This window comes from Rhineura floridana, chromosome 3, assembly GCF_030035675.1.
Source record: "Rhineura floridana isolate rRhiFlo1 chromosome 3, rRhiFlo1.hap2, whole genome shotgun sequence".
Lineage (NCBI taxonomy): Eukaryota > Metazoa > Chordata > Lepidosauria > Squamata > Rhineuridae > Rhineura > Rhineura floridana.
The window spans coordinates 139,171,154-139,192,333 of record NC_084482.1 but is presented as its reverse complement, the minus strand read 5'-3'; the positions used below and the strand labels follow the sequence as shown (position 1 = coordinate 139,192,333).

The 21,180-nt window shown below is 41.9% G+C and overlaps 1 protein-coding gene across 1 annotated transcript in view; it reads right to left on the bottom strand.

The window, feature by feature from the left end:
* SYN2 (synapsin II) overlaps positions 1–21,180 on the bottom strand; it is a 376,832-nt gene that overhangs the window by 25,562 nt on the left and 330,090 nt on the right. The window contains exon 10 of the mRNA XM_061621995.1: positions 12,027–12,176. Within this exon, the coding sequence (XP_061477979.1) occupies positions 12,027–12,176 (150 nt within the window). The remainder of the gene's footprint in view (positions 1–12,026; positions 12,177–21,180) is intronic.

Sequence of the window (21,180 nt, the reverse complement as noted above, 5' to 3'; positions counted from 1 at the left end):
AAGCAAAATTTAGGTTGCTAGGTAGGATGCTGAAAGCCAGGACCTCCAAGGTGGCTTTCTCTGAAATGCTACTGGTTCCACACGCAGGACCAGCCAGACAGGCCCAGCTTTGCAGTCTGAATGCGTGGATGAGACGATGGTGTCGGGTGGAAGGGTTTGGATTTGTTAGGCACTGGGGAACATTTTGGGACAAGCCGGGCCTGTACAAAAGGGACGGGCTCCACTTGAACCAGAATGGAACCAGACTGCTGGCACTTAAAATTAAAAAGGTGGCAGAGCAGCTTTTAAACTGACTGAGGGGGGAAACCCAACAGGAGCTGAGGAAGGTCCGGTTCGGAATAAACCTCCCCCCTGGGATAAAGACCAAAGAAATGATGAAATTTTAAAAGGGGTAGGCCTAGAAGTAGGCATTGTGAGAGCAGGGGCACAGGATATCAATTCAGAAGGGCAAAATTACCACAGGACAAACCACAAGTGCCAAAGACACTTGAAGAGAGACACTGCTTACAAGTGCCTGTACGCTAATGCTAGGAGCCTCCGAACCAAGATGGGAGAACTGGAGTGCTTGGTCTTAGAGAAGAGCATTGATATAGTGAGCATAACGGAGACCTGGTGGAATGGAGAAAACCAGTGGGATACGGTTATCCCTGGATATAAACTATATCGGAAGGACAGGGAAGGACGTATTGGTGGCGGAGTCGCTCTATACGTGAAAGAAGGCATTGAATCCAGCAAGCTCGAAACCCCAAAAGAGGCAGACTCCTCCACAGAATCGTTGTGGGTGGTGATACCATGCCCCAGGAGGGATTTAATACTGGGAACGATCTATCGTCCCCCTGATCAAAATGCTCAGGGAGACCTTGAGATGAGATATGAAATTGAGGAAGCATCTAAACTAGGAAATGTGGTAGTAATGAGTGACTTCAACTACCCAGACATAGACTGGCTGCATATGTGTTCCAGTCATGACAAAGAAGCAACATTTCTAGATATTCTAAATGACTATTCCCTAGACCAGTTGGTCATGGAACCGACCAGAGGGATGGCAACCCTGGACTTAATCCTCAGTGGGGACCGGGACCTGGTGTGAGATGTAAGTGTTGTTGAACCGATCAGGAGCAGTGGCTATAGTGCTATTAAATTAAACATACTTGTAAACGGCCAATTGCCAAGAAAATCCAATACGGTCACATTTGACTTCAAAAGAGGAAACTTCACAAAAATGGGGGGACTGGTAAAAAGAAAGCTGAAAAACAAAGTCCAGAGGGTCACATCACCCGAAAATGCTTGGAAGTTGTTTAAAAACACTATATTAGAAGCTCAACTGGAGTGCATACCGCAGATCAGAAAAGGTACCGCCAGGGCCAAGAAGATGCCAGCACGGTTAACGAGCAAAGTCAAGGAAGCTCTTAGAGGCAAAACGTCTTCCTTCAAAAAATGGAAGTCTTGTCCGAATGAAGAAAATAAAAAAGAACACAAACTCTGGCAAAAGAAATGCAAGAAGACAATCAGGGATGCTAAAAAAGAATTTGAGGAGCACATTGCTAAAAACATAAAAACCAACAACAAAAAATTCTATAAATACATTCAAAGCAGGAGACCATCTAGGGAGACAATTGGACCCTTGAATGAAAAGGGAGTCAAAGGTGTACTAAAGAACGATAAGGAGATTGCAGAGAAGCTAAATGAATTCTTTGCATCTGTCTTCACAGTGGAAGATATAGGGCAGATCCCTGAACCTGAACTAACATTTGCAGGAAGGGATTCTGAGGAACTGAGACAAATAGTGGTAACAAGAGAGGAAGTTCTAGGCTTAATGGACAACATAAAAACTGACAAATCACCGGGCCCAGATGGCATCCACCCGAGAGTTCTCAAAGAACTCAAATGTGAAATCGCTGATCTGCTAACTAAAATATGTAACTTGTCCCTCGGGTCCTCCTCTGTGCCTGAGGACTGGAAACTGGCAAATGTAATGCCAATATTCAAAAAGGGATCCAGAGGGGATCCCGGAAATTACAGGCCAGTTAGCTTAACTTCTCCCTGGAAAACTGGTAGAAAGTATGATTAAAGCTAGATTAACTAAGCACATAGAAGAACAAGCCTTGCTGAAGCAGAGCCAGCATGGCTTCTGCAAGGGAAAGTCCTGTCTCAGTAACCTATTAGAATTCTTTGGGAGTGTCAACAAGCATATAGATAGAGGTGATCCAGTGGACATAGTGTACTTAGACTTTCAAAAAGCGTTTGACAAGGTACCTCACCAAAGACTTCTGAGGAAGCTTAGCAGTCATGGAATAAGAGGAGAGGTCCTCTTGTGGATAAGGAATTGGTTAAGAAGCAGAAAGCAGAGAGTAGGAATAAACAGACAGTTCTCCCAATGGAGGGCTGTAGAGAGTGGAGTCCCTCAAGGATCGGTATTGGGACCTGTACTTTTCAACTTGTTCATTAATGACCTAGAATTAGGAGTGAGCAGTGAAGTGGCCAAGTTTGCTGACGACACTAAATTGTTCAGGGTTGTTAAAACAAAAAGGGATTGCAAAGAGCTCCAAAAAGACCTCTCCAAACTGAGTGAATGGGTGGGAAAATGGCAAATGCAATTCAATATAAACAAGTGTAAAATTATGCATATTGGAGCAAAAAATCTGAATTTCACATATACGCTCATGGGGTCTGAACTGGCGGTGACTGACCAGGAGACCTCGGGGTTGTAGTGGACAGCACGATGAAAATGTCGACCCAGTGTGCGGCAGCTGTGAAAAAGGCAAATTCCATGCTAGGGATAATTAGGAAAGGTATTGAAAATAAAACAGCCGATATCATAATGCCGTTGTATAAATCTATGGTGCGGCCACATTTGGAATACTGTGTACAGTTCTGGTCACATCATCTCAAAAAGGATATTATAGAGTTGGAAAAGGTTCAGAAGAAGGCAACCAGAATGATCAAGGGGATGGAGCGACTCCCTTACGAGGAAAGGTTGCAGCATTTGGGGCTTTTTAGTTTAGAGAAAAGGCGGGTCAGAGGAGACATGATAGAAGTGTATAAAATTATGCATGGCATTGAGAAAGTGGATAGAGAAAACTTCTTCTCCCTCTCTCATAATACTAGAACTCGTGGACATTCAAAGAAGCTGAATGTTGGAAGATTCAGGACAGACAAAAGGAAGTACTTCTTTACTCAGCGCATAGTTAAACTATGGAATTTGCTCCCACAAGATGCAGTAATGGCCACCATCTTGGATGGCTTTAAAAGAAGATTAGACAAATTCATGGGGGACAGGGCTATCAATGGCTACTAGCCGTGATGGCTGTGCTCTGCCACCCTAGTCAGAGGCAGCATGCTTCTGAAAACCAGTTGTAGGAAGCCTCAGGAGGGGACAGTGTTCTTGCACTCGGGTCCTGCTTGCGGGCTTCCCCCAGGCACCTGGTTGGCCACTGTGAGAACAGGATGCTGGACTAGATGGGCCACTGGCCTGATCCAGCAGGCTCTTTTTATGTTCTTAACCCAGTTTTGCCCACCTGGATACTCGGTGCAAAGCCAGCACAGGCTGCAGGGACAGGGAGGAGAAGTTGCTGTGGTCTACAGAACTTCCATCTGTCACTAGGAAACCACTCTGTCTTGGAGCTGGTTGTGAGGGCCTGCACCTGGTGCTGGGCCAAGGAGATAGTAAACTAGGGTTGCTGCTTGTGTACCATCCACCCTGCTGCCTGGCAGCTTCTCTGACCAAACTGACAGAGGCCATCTCAGCTGTGGTATTGGAGGAGAACGGAATGATTGTGATTTCAATGTCCATGCTGAGGCTGCCTCTAGTGTTCCGACTCGGGACTTCATGGCCTCCATGACAACCATAGGGCTGTCTCAAGTTGTCACCTGCCCAACGCATAAGGCAGGGCACACCCTTGAGTTGCTTTTTGCTCCAGATGGAGGGGGTGGTGGTCTGGAGATGGGGGTGAATGTCACCCCATTATCATGATCAGACCACTTCCTGGTGACCTTTAGACTTGTGGCTCTCATCCTGCCCTGCAGGAGTGATGGACAGATTAAGATGGTCTGTCCCCGGAGACTAATGGAATCCACTGGATTCCTGAATGCTCTGGGAGAGTTCCCAGTAGATAGAGCAGGTGACCCTGTTGAAGCCCTTGTCATGCTGTGGAACAGCGAGGCATGTTGGGCTCTTGACACGGTTGCCCCCGAGCGCCCTCTCTGGCATTGCGGAGCCCGGTTTGCACCCTAGATGAAAACTAAAGCAGAACTTGGAAAAGTTCCTTTTTGAACTACAACTCCCATCAGCCCCAGCCAGCATGGCCACTGGATTGGGCTGATCAGAGTTGTAGTTCAAAATAAGAAACTTTTCCAAGCTCTGGACTAAAGTAATGACAGAAGAAGATTTATGTAACTTTAAAGTTGACGAGGACAGTGAACTTGTCAAGGATTATCAGTACCTCGGCACAGTCATTAACCAAAATGGAGACAATAGTCAAGAAATCAGAAGAAGGCTAGGACTGGGGAGAGCAGCTATGACAGAACTAGAAAAGATGTCTCACTGAACACTAAAGTCAGGATCATTCCGACCATGGTATTCCTGATCTCTATGTATGGATATGAAAGTTGGACGGTGAAAAGAGAAAGATAAACTCATTCAAATGTGGTGTTGGAGGAGAGCTTTGTGCATACCATGGACTACAAAAAAGACAAATAATTGGGTGTTAGAACAAATTAAACCGGAACTATCACTAGAAGCTAAAAGTTGAAACTGAGGGTATCATACTTTGGACACATAATGAGAAGACATGATTCATTAGAAAAGACAATAATGCTGGGAAAAACAGAAGGGAGTAGAAAAAGAGGAAGGCCAAACAAGAGATGGATTGATTCCATAAAGGAAGCCACAGACCTGAACTTACAAGATCTGAACAGGGTGGTTCATGACAGATGCTATTGGAGGTCATTGATTCATAGGGTCGCCATAAATCGTGATCGACTTGAAGGCACATAACAATAACAAACACCAGTGAGCTAAGGGCAATGAAACAGGCTGCTGTGCAAGTGGCGAAAGATGTGCTGTGAGGCTGATTGGGCACGAGTAAAACATCATAACCATGCCTACTGTGCAGTGGTGAGGGAGGCAAAGAAGGCCCACTTCTATGCCACCATCACATCCTCAAGCAGCTGTCCAGTGGAGCTTTACCGTACAGTCAGGGGTCTGTTGACATCAGGTCCAGGAAAAGGAGTTTTAGTCCCTTTGGAGTCCCACTGTGAATTGTTTGCAAGGCACTTTGAGGGTAAAGTTGTTCACCTCAGTAGCAATCTTGATATCTCATCCACATCTACTGTAGTCCGCAGGGAGGTGTCCAGTGCAACAAATGCTGCACCTTCTTGGGAACAGTTTCAGTCAATGTGGCCTGATGACATGGACAAGGTGCTTGCAACAGTGCGGCCAGCTATGTGTCCTCTCGACTCTTGCCCTTCTTGGCTTATTAAAGCTTGCCGAGGGGGTTTGACCGAGTGGATCCAGGGTGCAGTCAACACTTCGTTATGGGAGGGAGTGGTTCCAGCCACCCTGAAAGAGGTGATGATCTGACCACTCCTGAAAAAGCCCACCTTGGATCCATTGGTTTGCGACAACTATCGCTCAGTCACAAATACCCCCTTCTTAGGGAAGGTGATTGAGAGAGTTGTGGCACAGCAATTGCAAGTACTCTTGCAAGATTATCTTGAGCAAGTCCAGTCTGGGTTCAGGCCTGGTTATAGACCTTTATCAGGAAGACCTTTATCAGGAGTGCGACCCTATTATTCTTACTTGATCTTTCGGCAGCTTTTGATACCATTGACCATGGTATCCTTCTGGGCTGACTTGGTGAGATGGGTATTGGAGGCACTGTTTTACAGTGGTTCTGATCCTATCTCCAGAGTTATTTTCAGAAAATAGGATTGGATTATTGTATTTCAGCCTCCTGGCAGTTGTGCTGTGGGATGCCACAGGGTACCATCTTGTCCCCATACTGTTTAACATCTATATGAAGCCCTTGGGAGAGGTCATCTGGAGATTTGGGGCAAGGTGTCAGCAGTATGCTGATGATACCCAGCTCTATTTCTCTGTAACATCTGAATCAGGAGAGGCCGTGCATGCCCAGGACTGGTTGGCTGGTTGAGGGCCAATAAACTGACTGAATCCTAGCAAGACGGAGGTGCTGTGGATTGGTGGTTCCCAAGTTCAGATAATTGGTCAGTTGCCTGCTTTGGATGGGGTTGTACTCTCTCTGAAATAGCAGGTCTGGAGGTGCTCCTGGACCCATCTTTGTCATTAGAGGCCCAGGTAACCTCTGTGGCTAAGAGTGCCTTTCACCAGCTTCAGCTGGTAAGACAACTGCGGCTGTTTCTGGACAGGGATAGCCTGATCACTGTTGTCCATGCACTGGTAACCTCCAGGTTGGATTACCATAATGCACTGTATGTGGGGCTGCCCTTGAGGTTGGTCCGGAAGCTGCAGCTGGTACAAAATGCGGCAGCGAGACTACTCACTGGGGCAGGTTATCACCAACATGTCACTCCACTACTAAAAGAATTGCACTGGCTACCTATTAGCTACCGGGCTAAGTTCAAGTTGCCAGTTTTGGTATACAAAGCTCTACACAGCTTGGGACCAGGATACCTGAAAGACCGTCTTATCCCTTATATACCCTGTCAATCACTGCACTCTGCAGGTGAGGGCCTCCTGTAGATACCATCTTATCAAGAGGTCCGTTCTGCACAACATAGGAAACAGACTTTTAGTGTAGTGGTACCAACCCTTTGGAATTCCGTCCCCTTAAATATTAAGGCACCATCTCTGTTAACTTTTTGGCGCCTACTGAAGACCTTCCTCTTTCAACAAGCCTTTTAAGTAGAGACCTTATCCCAGTCTGCATCTGTGTTTGAATTGCTTTTTAATATATCTTTAAACCTCCTTTTAAAAAATGCTTTCAAAGCTTTTTTTAAAATGTTTTTAAAGATGTTTTGTTTTACTATGTTTTTAATGGTTGTTGTGTTTTAATATATTTTAAAATCTGTTTTTATGATGTTTTAAAGCGTTTTTAGTGCTTTTGTTTGCTGCCCTGGGCTCCTCCTGGGAGAAAGGGCAGAATATCAAGAAAGCAAGCAAGCAATTTTGGGGGTATATTTTAACCCCAGTTTTTTTTGTTTTGTTTCCAGAAGGACAATGGTAAGTGCCACCTGGCTGAAATTAGAGGAGGTTGCACAGGGTGACAATGTCCTAGAAGGAAAACCTTGTAGGTCTACCCATGTGTACATTACACAATAAAAGGCAGAAATTTGCCCCCAGAGCTTTTTGCTGGATACATTTCAACCCTCCTGTTTTTTTTTGTTCTTGTTTACAGAAGGAAAACAGTAAGTGATAACTGGCTGAAATCTGGGGACGTTATATGGGTGATATTTTGTGGTGATGTCCTAGACATGCAACCCTATAGGTCTACTCATGTGTAAATTATACAATAAAAGGCCGACATTTGCCCCCAGAGCTTTTTGCTGGGTTATTTTTGGCCCCCAGTGGTTTTTTGTTTTCAGAAGTAAAACAGTAAGTGGCAACTGGCTCAAATTTGGCAACATTGTAGAGGTTAGGTTTTGTGAAAATGTCCTAGAAGAACACCCCCATATATCATGTGTAAATTACACAATGAATTGTGCACCTTAGGTCCAAATGGACTCCAGAAGATTGGATGAAGGCTAGAGTAGTTCCATTAGTGTTATTTAACAGATTTATATTTCATCTTTCTTCCATCATGCTTAGCTCTCAAACTGTACTCTATTAAGAGGGTCATTGTACAGTAAACTATTTTTGGACTATAGCCTATGGTCTGAATTCTGAGGTCTTTGTATGCAAAAAGGTATTATGCACAACTTTGTGGAGAAAAAATGTACACAAACACCAAAGACATCAGATACAAATAAATAAACACATCCACAATAAGAGATGTGCAGGAAAGCACATGTTCAGTAGTCTTACGCTACACTGCCTGGGATTACAATGCATATGGCATAGAACAGGATCAGAGAAGTTTTCTCTATGGAAGACATGCTTGGTTTTGATGTAAATACCAATAAGCTCTCCTCTGGAAAGATGTTTTGTTATAAAGTGTGTAAAAGTAAAATCAATTTTCACTTACACAGTTAATTAATCATATATATTCTTAATTTCCAGGGGAGACAGCATGAACAATATTTAGGCTTAATTTATTCAATGAAATTATGGGTATGCTGACATTGATTAATTATAACAGAGCAATCCTAACTATAGAAAACTGGTGTAAATTTTGCAAACTTAAATTAGCTCTATTCCAAACTCTGTTCAGGAGTTTTACACCACCCATTTTGCTTCACCAGGTTGCTAGGTCATCATTTGGAATCAGGTGTAAGTCTCTCTTTGCCCTGTTCAGCCCCCACAATGCCCCTGGAATGCTCCTTTTTGGGGACTTACACTGGCATACCTCTGATGTAGCCAGGGTCAGGGACTTATGCTAATATAGTCCTGGCTCAAACAGAAAAGATCCACTGAATCCAAATTCTCTCATCCCAGCAGATATTGGGGTTGGTTTGCACTCTAATTTATCTTATCAATATGCCTGTTGATTAAAACTATTGATGGTACAGACATAAACAGCACAATCCAAACCCAAGACCTACTGAGATAAGAGAGTTTGAATTCAGTGGAACTTGGGCTTTCCTGGCAGAGCCAGGGCTACACCGGTGTAAATTCCTCATCCTGTCTCAGTTGAGGCTCAGTCTTCAGAGTTTAAGCTGGCAAAATGTACATTGGTGTAAGTCCCCAAAAGGGGCATTCAAGGCAAGGAGAGAATTACACCTATTCTAAACTCCTTTCATCTTAGTCTTGTGACCTAACAACCCAGCAGAACCTAGCCAGCCAAAAGGGTGATATAAGACAAATGCCTCCTGAATGGAATTTGGAATAGGGATAACTTAAACTGGCATAATTTACACCAGTGTAAATTATACCGGCTTTCTATAGCTATGTTTGCTCTGTAAATTATTTTCCCCCCATACATTCTGGAGTCATCATTTAAAAAAACTATTAATATCTTATTGCAGGCTTGTTTTCAATGGTTAAAAAACACTCTTATCCTTGTGTGGCTTTTAGTGAAAATGAAAAAGCAGCCATGGCTGTATTTTGGAAGGATTTCCCTTCAGTTTTAGAGAAATTTTAGAGTTTTAGAGTAAGATTGACTTCCACTCTCTTTCCCTGTAATGAAAAGCTTAATGGGAAGAACAAATCTGTAGTCAAATATCAATGTTGCAAAAATGGGGCAGGAATTTGCCTCCTTCAGAATTAACAATAATGATGTTTTTAATTTTTCTCATTACTACCTGCAGAGGAACTGTAAATGTGCAAAAGTTTTATCTGCTGCTCTTGTCTGGAAAACTATCACCTCCTCAACAACTCTTTTCATTGGATAGAATATTTTGGTCTATATGAGAAAAAAGTTTTTATAGCAGAAAGTAGTATCACTATTTTGGCCCATGTGGCTAAAGTCCATTTACAATTAAGTTTAGTCATTGTAGATTTTTCACTGCGTGTGGTTATAAGAGACTGGAATAATTTTGTGTTCTCTTTCAAGTGGTATAGTCAGGGCCGGCTCCAGACATGCCGGTGCCCTTGGACATCAGCTTGCCCTGGGCCCCAGCGTGTGTGCATGTTTGTGCTTGCGCGTTCGCCCCCGCGCCCCCACCTACCTTTCTCTTGTCTTTTACTATTGCCATTAACCAAGATGGTGGCCGCAGTTTCCCTAAGGGGATGAAGCCTCCGCCGCCATCTTTGTTGATGGCACGTGTGTGTGCTACACGCATGCATCTCTGCCATCAACTAATATGGCGGCAGGGGCTTCAGTACTTTAGGGAAACTGCGGCCATCATCTTCATTAAGGGCAATACTAAAAGGCAGGAGACAGGTAAGTAGGGGGTGTGGGGGGGCTGTGGATCGCCATGGATCACGGAAGGGGAGCGGAGGGGCTGCTGAGGGCCCCCCTGTTAGCCTGTAGCTCCAGGGGCCCTCGGGCCAGTGCTCCACCTGGCCGCCCTTTAGAACCGGCCCTGGGTATAGCATGAAATAGAACATTACCGCTTGGTTCTGTGGAATTGCATTCTTTTATACTTAAACAACATGACAATATTTAAAACAAAAATTATTGTTCTCCAAGAACAGGCCAATCTGAGGTGCACCATAAACTTGATTTTGAATTGTTTAACTGCTATGGGTCCTTTTTTGCAACAAAAATAGGTTTTTGTTTGCTTATTTATCTTTGAAATTTGCACCATATCACTTTGGCTCATGACTATTATTTGGCAGCTACCATGGGCATAATTTATTTCTCAGTTGCTTCTTTGAAGCTCTTCCTAAGAAAAGTGGGAAGCATACTGATATTCACAGAACTAGCTGAGTGTCAAGGTTTAGGTGAATCACTCTGCTAGGGCAGTATCTTCCAGATGTTAATTCCCCTTCAAATTCACTCACATCCTCCAGACCAGATCACCAGGGTGGATTGAGGTGGATAAGAGATGGTGACTAATGTGAGGAAGCAACTAAAAGGGGATTTATTTATTTATGTTTGGTATGAAGTGATCAGTTGCTCACTTATTCTGAAATGTCACAGAAACCATGTGACATGACGACAGCTCAACCTCTTCTGGTTCACCCTAACCTAGAATTTAAGTTTTCCAGGAATCAATAAGCTGTGATCAGACCATATGTTTGTGATACACCAAAGCATGCAATGGTTGCAAGCAAAACAAAACAAAAACACAAAACAACACTCTACTGGTCATAATCTCACATGACTTTCTGAATCTAACTACGAGCAAGAGCGAACAAGGTCCATCCATATCAGACACGCTTGCTGAAAGGAAATGCATGCAGATACATGGTTCCCAGTGGGAATGATTAAAAACAACACCAGAACATAGTAGCATACTTCTTTCTTTCTTTTTGTCCAACAGTAAACAAAACCCGATAGGAAGTTCTGTCAGCATCCCAAATTCTCTGAGGTCTAGTCTATATGATACATTTACAAATATAGAGGCTATTGGAGACAGCCTCTTCATAGTGGTCACAGAACTAGCTATATGAATCACTTTCATTATGTAGAGCATTTCTATAGAAATGGGCAGCCATGGAATGGCTAATTATGGCATGGGAACTTTCTACATGGCAGAGGCAACCCATGTAGAAAATCATTCTCTGAATAGAAGCTTGTCCAGTGATTTCCACATGACAATGTGAAGAGAGTCCGAGAATGAAATAAAACCCATCTATTGGGACTTCCCTAAGTGAAAAAAAAATATAGATAAGCGGGAGTTTTTAATTCTCTTTTTACCTCAAGGTAAATGACCACCAGGCATGGTGGTCTATGCTGGTTGAAATTCATATCATTAAACCCTGCTTATTTTACCCGCAATTGATCTTAGGCTCTGGAATGACTTCCTTTATAGATGTCAGGATGAGCTCCTCACTTATGGCTTTCCATAGGGCTTGCAAGTCTCAAGTATCTGAGTGGCTTTTGAAGGCTGATTTGCTTAGGTAGTTGTCTTGAGATTAAATATTTTAAATTAATAACATAAAATGAAAAGTACCATGGCCATATAGCCTTGGATGCACAGAGTGGCTTAACATCAGCCCTGATGATGACTTAAGGAATTGAGTAGAAACAAAGCACCTTGGAGCAAACTGGAGCAAAGACTGTTGATTCAGGTTAGATACTCAATTGCCTGTGTAACATATTCTGAAACTTACCTTTAACGTCACTGTTATGTCCAAAGCAATGTCACAATGTTCCTGATTAGCTCTATTTGGATATGTTAAAAACATGATTTGAAATTCTGTTCTAAGGAAGCACCCAAATCACAACCCACTTTTACTACCTGCTTTCTTCTAGTAACAACTCAACATGTCTTGAATCTTCATGACATTTATTAACTGAATTTCTCTGTGTGTGCGCACAAACAGAGTCAGGATCCCTTACCTGTGGCTGCTGAGTGGCAGCTGGTTTCTGAGGAGATGGTACAGGCGTTTTAGATAACATTTGATTCATTCTGCTTACAACAAGCTCAGTTATAAGCTGTTTGTCTTCAACTTGATGCTCACCAATCAAAGGCATTGCGCAATCCATAACCTAGAAGACACAAAAATTGATTAGGCAGTGAATTATTGTTTTAGTAATTTTTTTAGTGTGTTGCAGATCATTATTGTTGTCCATGCTGAGCTGTAGGCAATTGTAAATAAATGAAGGGTAGTCTAAAGTATTTCCTTAGAATCAAATTTTTTAAATTCACTATTTCCAAATTTTAGTTTTGTTTATTAGGAAAGGTGAGGATATTTGTGCAAGTGACTTAATTTTTTTTTTTTAACATGGGAAGGAAACCGAGCCAGTGTATATTAAAACTGTTTCTGTTGCAAGAAAACTGGATTTCAATGATTCTTTCACAGAATATGCCAAAGTGCTGAACAACCTTGATATAGTATGAAGAGTAGAGCTGAAAGGGGCCTATAAGAGCATTTGAGCTCAATGCAGGAATTCAAGTTAAAGCATATGCGGCATATGGCTGTCTAGTTCCCTCTTGAATGCCTCCAGTGTTGGAGAGCCCACCACCTCCCTAGGTAACTGGTTCCATTGTTGTACTGCTGTAACAGTTAGGACATTGTCCCTGATGTTCAGCTGAAATCTAGCTTCCTGTAACTTGAGCCCATGGAATGATTGAGAAGAGATCCTGGACCTCCTCTGTGTGACAATCTTGCAAGTACTTGAACAGTGCTATCATATCTCTGCTTCTCTTCTCTTCTCTAAGCTAAACATGCCCAGTTCTTTCAGTCTCTCCTCATAAGGCTTTGTTTCCAGTTGCCTGATCATCCTTGTTGCCCTTCTCTGAACCAATTCGTTTGTCTGCATTCTTCTTACAGTGTGGTGTCCTGAACTGGATGCAGTACTCAAGATGAGGACAAGCCAGTGCCGAATAGAGAGGAACGAGCACTTGATTTGGAAACTACACTTCTCTTAATACAGCCATAAATAGCATTTGCGTTTTTTGCAGCCACATTGTACTCATATTGAGCTTGGGATCAACAACAATTTAAAGACCTTTCTTGCATCTAGTATTGCTGAGCCAAGTATCCCCACATTTTACAACTGTGCATTTGGTTTCTTTTTCCTAGGTATAGAACTTTGCACTTGCCCCTGTTAAATTTCATTGAAGATCACTTTGAATTTTGTTTCTATCTTCCTGAGTATCAGCTCTCTCCCAATATTGTATCTGCAAATTTGATAATTATTATTTATTCATTTATTTGATTTTTATACCGCCCGACTAGCGATAGCTCTCTGGGCGGTGTACAACAGAAAATACAAAAATACATCTCATAAAAGTGCATAATAAATATTACAAAAACATATAAAGTGCAGAAAATCAGATTACATAATTTTTAAAATTTTAAATTAAATTAAAATGCCATAGAAAAGAGGCAGGTCTTAAGCTGGCGCCGAAAAGACAGCAGCGTTGGCGCCATGTGCACCTCAACAGGGAGACTATTCCAGAGTTCGTGGGCCACCACTGAGAAGGCCCTAGTTCTTGTCACCACCCTCCGAGCCTCTCTATGGGTCGGGACTCGGAGGAGGGCCTTCGATGTAGAGCGCAGTGTCCGGGCAGGTTCATATCGGGAGAGGCGTTCCGACAGGTATTGTGGTCCTGCGCCGTATAGGGCTTTGTAGGTTAAAACCAACACTTTGAATCTGGCCCAGAAGCATATTGGCAGCCAATGTAAGCGAGCCAGAACAGGTGTTATATGTTCCGACCGCTTAGTCCTTGTTATTAATCTGGCCGCCACATTTTGGACAAGCTGTAGCTTCCGAACTGTCTTCAAAGGCAGCCCAACGTAGAGCGCATTGCAGTAGTCTAATCGCGAGGTTACCAGAGCATGTACAACTGATGTAAGGTCCTCTCTGCTCATATAGGGACGTAGCTGGGCTACCAACCGAAGTTGGTAGAACGCATTCCGAGCCACCGAGGCCACTTGAGCCTCAAGTGACAGGGAAGGATCTAAAAAAACTCCCAGACTACGAACCCGTTCCTTTAGGGGGAGTGTAACCCCATCCAGGACGGGGTAGGTATCCACCACCTGGTCAGTGAAACCATCCACGAGCAACATCTCAGTCTTGTCTGGATTAAGCCTCAGTTTGTTAGCTCCCATCCAGTCCATTATCGTGGCCAGGCAACGGTTCAGCACATTGACAGCCTCACCTGAAGAGGATGAAAAGGAGAAGTAGAGCTGCATGTCATCAGCATACTGATGACAACGCACTCCAAAACTCCTGATGACAGCACCCAACGGCTTCATGTAGATGTTGAAAAGCATGGGGGACAGAACCGACCCCTGAGGGACTCCACATTGGAGATCCCACAGTGTCGAGCAATGTTCCCCAAGCACTACCTTCTGGAGACGACCCGCCAAGTAGGAGCGGAACCACTGCCAAGCAGTACCTCCAACTCCCAACTCCACGAGCCTCTCCAGAAGGATACCATGGTCGATGGTATCAAAAGCCGCTGAGAGATCAAGGAGAATCAACAGAGTTACACTCCCTCTGTCCCTCTCCCGACATAGGTCATCATACAGGGCGACCAAGGCTGTCTCAGTGCCGAAACCGGGCCTGCAACCCGATTGACATGGATCCAGATAATCAGTTTCATCCAATAGTGCCTGGAGTTGGCCAGCAACCACTCGTTCCAGGAGTTTGCCCAGGAATGGAACATTTGCTACTGGTCTGTAGCTGTTGAAATTTTCTGGGTCCAAGTTTTTTCAGGAGTGATAACCATTCTCTGCACCTCCTCATCCAAGTCATTAATAAAAATGTTGAAAAGCACTGGTCCCAGGACTGAGCCCTGCGGTACCCCACTCGTTACCCTCCCCCACTTTGAGAAGGAAACACTGATAAGCACTCTTCAAGTACGGTTCTGTAGCCAACTGTGGATCCACCTGATAGTTGTTCCAGCCAGCCCACATCTAGCTAGCTTGCTAATGAGGGTATCATGGGGTACTTCATCAAAAGCTTTGCTGAAGTTGAGATATATTATGTCCACAGCATTCCCACAGTCTACAAGGGCGGTTATCTGATCAAAAATGAGGTAAGATTAGTCTGGCAGGATTTGTTCTTGACAAATCCATGTTGGCTTCTAGTAATCACTGCATTGTTTTCAATTGATTGCTTTATAGCTCCAGAATTCCCCCATGATTTCACAAAGATAACAGACAGTAGTTCTATGGTTGCAATGTGATGTGGTGTCACTGAGACAACATAGTGCTAAGAGTGTCTTTGACAATGTGCACACATTAAATCTCCAGCAATGGTTCCTGTGCCCAGTGCAGATAATACGGATTAGCTGCACAACTGCTGTGTAACTGACTTGTGATTTGTCAGATCCCTTAACATATGATGAACCCATGGATTTGCACTAACATAGTCACAGACATGTAATAAGTAATGCAAAAAGCAGTCTTGTGGAAAGGAAGGTGTGATGTCAGCCATAGTTTCTCATTCCAAGATTTTATGTTCCTGCAAGTCCTTGGCAAAATGTGATCCAGTTTCAATCTACTGTGCACTGCCTTGGAATTCAGGTGAGTTTATTCTAGAAGCCTGCTTTAAATGTACTGGCACAAACACAGTTATGTCTGCAGAGTGAGTCAGTGACAACTCAACTCCTTTAAACTCTTCTTATTCACAAAGAATGTGAAAATTAAGGTTTTAACCACTCAGCATATGAACAATTTTAAGCAACATACATTGTACTAGCTCAGACAAACCACATGGGCAGAGCAATCCAAATTATAGGAAGCCAGCATAAATTATACCTGCTTAAATTAAGCTGGAGTAAGTTATTCCTATTCCAAACCTTTACCAGAGCCCTGGTCAAGCCAGGATGGAAAAATTACACTGGTGTATATCTAGCTGAGCCAGGATGGTGGACTTCAACAGTTGTATCCCCAGCTCAGCCCAGATTCTGTTGGAGATTGACCTATCCCAAATGTATCTCATCCTGGAGGAGCTTGGGTTTGGATTGTTCCCTTATTTATTTATTTATTTCAGGTACTTATATACTATCTAATGTTCAGAATTTCTAAGTGGTATACATAAAAGTCATGTCCTATAAAGAACAATAACAATTCATTCTAAAAACAGAAAACTACTTTAAAATGTCTACTGAAATAGGAATATCTTTGTCAAGTGTAACATGAGAAGACATACTGTTGGATTCTGAAATGGAATTTCACATTTTTATTTCTAGCATTTTCTATAATATCAAAGATGCTTGTGTGTGTCTATGAATGTATATTTCAAAAACCAAAGAACAGCTAAGTAAAAAATCATATCAACCACCACCCCGCTGTGCCTCACCCTAACATTCCTTATACCCCTCTTTTTATTGTCATTTAAATGTTGTGTGTGCGTGTGTGTCTATAAATTGCTTGTGTGCCGCAATTTTCAAAGAGCGCCACAGATTCTCAATGGGATTGAGATCAGGACTTTGACTGGGCCACTGGAGGACATTCACCTTTTTGTTCTTGAGCTGCTCCAATGTTGCTTTGGCCTTGTGCTTGGGATCATTGTCCTGCTGAAAAGTGAATTTTCTCCCAACCTTCAATTTTTTAGTGGACTAAAGCAGGTTCTTTTGCAGTATTTCCTTGTATTTTGCTGCATCCATTCTTCCTTCCATTTTAACAAAATGCCCAGTCCCTGCTGATGAGAAGCATCCCCACAGCATGATGCTGCCATCACCATGCTTCACTGTAGGGATGGTGTGTCTTGAGGCATGGGCAGTGTTAGGTTTGCGCCACACATAGCGGTTTGAGTTTTGGCCAAAAAGCTCTATCTTGGTCTCATCTGACCACAAATCGTTTTCCCACATCACAGTTGGGGCACTCTCATGCTTTCTGGCAAACTCCAAATGTGTTTTCAGATGGTACTTTTTGCGTAACGGCTTCTTTCTTGCCACCCTCCCATACAAGCCAGTGTTATGCAGAGCTCTTGATATGGTTGACTGGTGCACCACTACTCCACTCCCAGCCACTGAACTCTGTAGCTCCTTCAAAGTGATTGTTGGCCTCTCAATGGCTTCTCTCACAAGTCTTCTTGTTTCGTGGGAAAGCCTTTTCTTGGCAGTGCCTCGGTGGTGTGATCCACTTCCTGATTATGGATCCAACTGTGCTCACTGGGATATCCAAACACTTGGATATAATTTTGTACTCTTTTCCTCATCTATGAATTTGTATTACATTATCTCTCACTTCTGTAGAACACTCTTTAGTCTTCATTTTCCTTCAGATCCACAGCCTGACCAATGATCCTTCAACAGTGGGGGTTTTATCTTGACAATGTGACAGCAACTTTATGGTTCACAGGTGGAGGCCAATGGTAAGGTAACTGTGTCCTCAATAGAGCAATTTCTTTCATCTGTGTAAACTGGGAGCTTCCATAGTACAGGGGTTGAATACTTATGCAAGCAATATGTTTCAGTTTTTTATGTTTCTTACAAACATTTCTCAACATAAAACCAATGTCACCTTACAATAATTGATTTTGAGTTTCAGTGTTTATATATAAAGTTAGATAGTGATATATTATAATATGGATGTTATTCACACATCCTTCCTTTTCCTTAGCAATTCCTTATTCTGATCTCCACTCTCCAACCTCTTCTATACCCTTCTCACACTTTTCTGTTCCCTCTCCTCTTCCTCCTCCTCTTTCTCTTTCCCTTTTCCCTCTCCGCTCCTCTCTTCTTTCCCACCCCTTCCCTTTACTATTTTAATTATATTTATTTATTTTCTAATTGTATTGAAATTGTCTTTTTTGAATGTTGGACATCATGTCTCCTTATTTCATGTATTTGAAATAATTATTTCATGTAAAAAAATAAAAATTTTAAGGGAAAAATTAAATATTTATTGTTCTAGAAGGCTTTGGAGTTAGTTGTAATATCACTCCCCTTGAACTTCCAGTGCTTAGCAAAGAACTTTTTATTTCAGTGGGCATTTTAGATAAGTTTTTCTGTGTTTATGCTTAACTTTAACTGATTTTATCTCCAATGTATGTTTTGAAACCTTATTGTACACCATATAGACTGTGGTGTTAGGAGGTACACTTGTATTCAACGTAGTGCTGAGATAATTCTGTCAGCAAAATCTTTTTTGCTTGCCCGACAAAATGATCTCCTCTCTAGTCTCCCTGTGTTCTGTTATGGGGGTTCTCCTGATCCTTGAGAGCAGATTTGGAGAAGGTATGGGGATGCCTGGGGGGAGGAGGCAGAAGTCCTACTGTTCTAGCAGGTGTCCTGGTACTAGCGTCCCCTAGTGCAACAAATTAGTTTAATACAGCCCAAAGTGTTTATATAAATTATAATAAATAAATAATACTATTAAGACTTTTTCTTGTTTTTCATTAATATGCTTGATAGCATGGCAAATTATAAATCTTCATTACTGTTACTACAGACATTCATTGATGAAAAGGAATTAATTTCCATTTTTGTTTTCCAATTAGTTGATTTCATTTCTTCCAGCCAGTTTCTTTATTAACACTGAAGGCAGTTTGTGGCAATTGACTGATAATATAACTTTGTGAAGAGTAGAACAAAGCATTGTTCATCCTAGTCTTAGAGAACAAAATGTTCCACTAGTATCATGATATTGATAAAAAATGTTCTTTTTATGTGGGGTTATGTGGGACATCAGAAGTAGCCACATGTTGACAACTTCCCCTGCCCATTCCATATGGAACATTATTTGTTTATTATTTAGCTTTTTCTCAACAAGAAGTATTTGGGAGGGGAATGAACACAGAAAGCTTAATGGAATAAGTCTTGCTTTCAAGGCATATAGCTCTGGATGCCATACAGGAACTGGAGCATAAAAATGGTTTTAAATCTCATTGTGTTACACCAACAACTGACCCAGGTTGTTACAGTGCAGCATAATGCGTATCAAGCATAATGCCCTAGGAACAAACCAATTCACTAGTTGCTGCACAGTGGGTGGACTTTATTGTTATGTAAAGTATGAGTATGTAAGAAGGTGGGGGGTCAGAGACAAACTTCAGAATTGTGACACTTGTCCACCATCCTAATGCTCTTTTGACCACATCAGAGCAAGCTGTGTTGGTACTACCCTACACATTTAAGGAAAAGATCAAGATAATTGATTAATTTCAGCAAACCTGCCATGGCCTGTAATAGACCTGCCTTTCATTGCCTAAGGTTCCCACATCTACTTCTGAGGATATAAAGATAACAGTTCATTTAATGTAATATATTCCCTAACAGTAACAAACTATTTACTTCCATATATAATTGATTTCATGCTGTACAAGAGGCATCTTTAGCTGTTCTGATCAAACATTTTGCCACTGCTGCCCCATAGCTACTCTGAGTTAACCATGGCAACAAAAGCTATGATGCCAGATAATAGGCCAGGATTATATAACTAGTCTGCTAGCAAGTTTAATGGTTTCTAAAATTATCATTTGAACAGTCAAGTCTTTTCTTCTATACCTCATTTTGATATAATTTACAGCCTTACAGTTCCCATAAAACATTTCCCTGAAGAAACAGGTATAATTTAAAAAGTTAATGTTTTCTTGCAGTTGCCATTAGAAGTGTATTATTAAAACTCATCCAAAAGAATAACTCTTGAACTTGTTGCTAGGAGACACTCTATTCCCCTCACAGAGCTACAATCAGAGTGGCTGACTGTTGAACAACTCTGGCCACTGGAGCTCTGTCAGGGTAATTAGAGTCTCCTCTCAGCACCCTTCACAAACTACACTTCCCAGGATTCTTCGGGGGAAGCCATGACTGTCTAAAGTAAAATAAAGGTCTGGTGTGGGTATGGCCCCCTGATTAGGCAAGCCCAGCAGCTTTGAGTCTGGCTTTTAGAACACTGAAATTTGATTCTTACTGTGCATGCCTGACATTATCATTGAGTTCAGTGCTAAGTTTCTTGAATTAAAAATTAGCCAGGCATTTTTTAAAATAGAAGATGAAGGTCAGAGTATGGGGCAAGGTCAACAGTAGGATTACAGGTACTCTGTGAACATGGCTGATTTTTAATTAATTTCAACAAATTATGAGAAATCTTGACAGAAAAATGTCCAAAAGGGGTCTGGTTTCTCTCTTTCTCTTTTTACACTTTGAACTCTTGATTCTCTGTTTTGTGCATAACCATGACAATTTAGAGGGTTGTTAAATAAGTGTTTCTGAGTTCAGGACTATAAGTTTTGTAAGGTTTTGTTTTGAATGGAGCTTATGGGAAGCATCAGAATGGCATGGGGGTATTTTCAATTTAACATTGTGGAATGCAAAAAACCCATGCTGACTATAGTATACAGCCACTCTTGTGGCTGTATAATAACAAAGGATACAACATAAAATGTTGATTATATTGTTTTCAGACCTATTTGTAGTTGTTTTTATTTTATGCTTGTATTTTTATTTTATTGCCTTGAGATTTATGTGAAAGATGGTTAATAATAATAATACAAAAGAGTCTGAAGCTGCAATCCTATACACATTTACTTGAGAGTATGACTGAACTCCATGGGACTGACTTGTGTGTAGATACGAATTATATTGGAAAAGTACAAAATAAATTGCTGGACAGACATGACATAAGAGTAGATGACTAGGAAATGGGAAGACCAGGAAAAGGAAATGAAGGGATGAATGGCAGATGGTGTTGGCTTACAAATAGAACACATGCTGGACCCCCCTTTGACAAACCAAATTAATGTGTCTCTTATAACTTGGAGCAAAAAAACAATTTAATGGATACCACAGAAGAATTAATGATTTGAATCCCTGCCAATGGCTGTTTCAAGTGTTACTTTTTCACATACGCATGAAATCACTTTGCAAGTGGAGGTTTGGGTTTTTTTGGTCACGTCCAGAAGGGCCAAAGTACATGCTACATCTAAAGCCAGTAATGAGTCACCTGAAGTTTTTTAAGACTTAAAAGCAGCCACACTAGTGAGTATGTGTGTGTTATTAGCTACTACTATTAGAAGTGTGGGAGAATACAAGCATATTGCTCCAATCTATCTTTCTTCCCAGCTATGGCTAATAGCAGTTCCAGGGGAA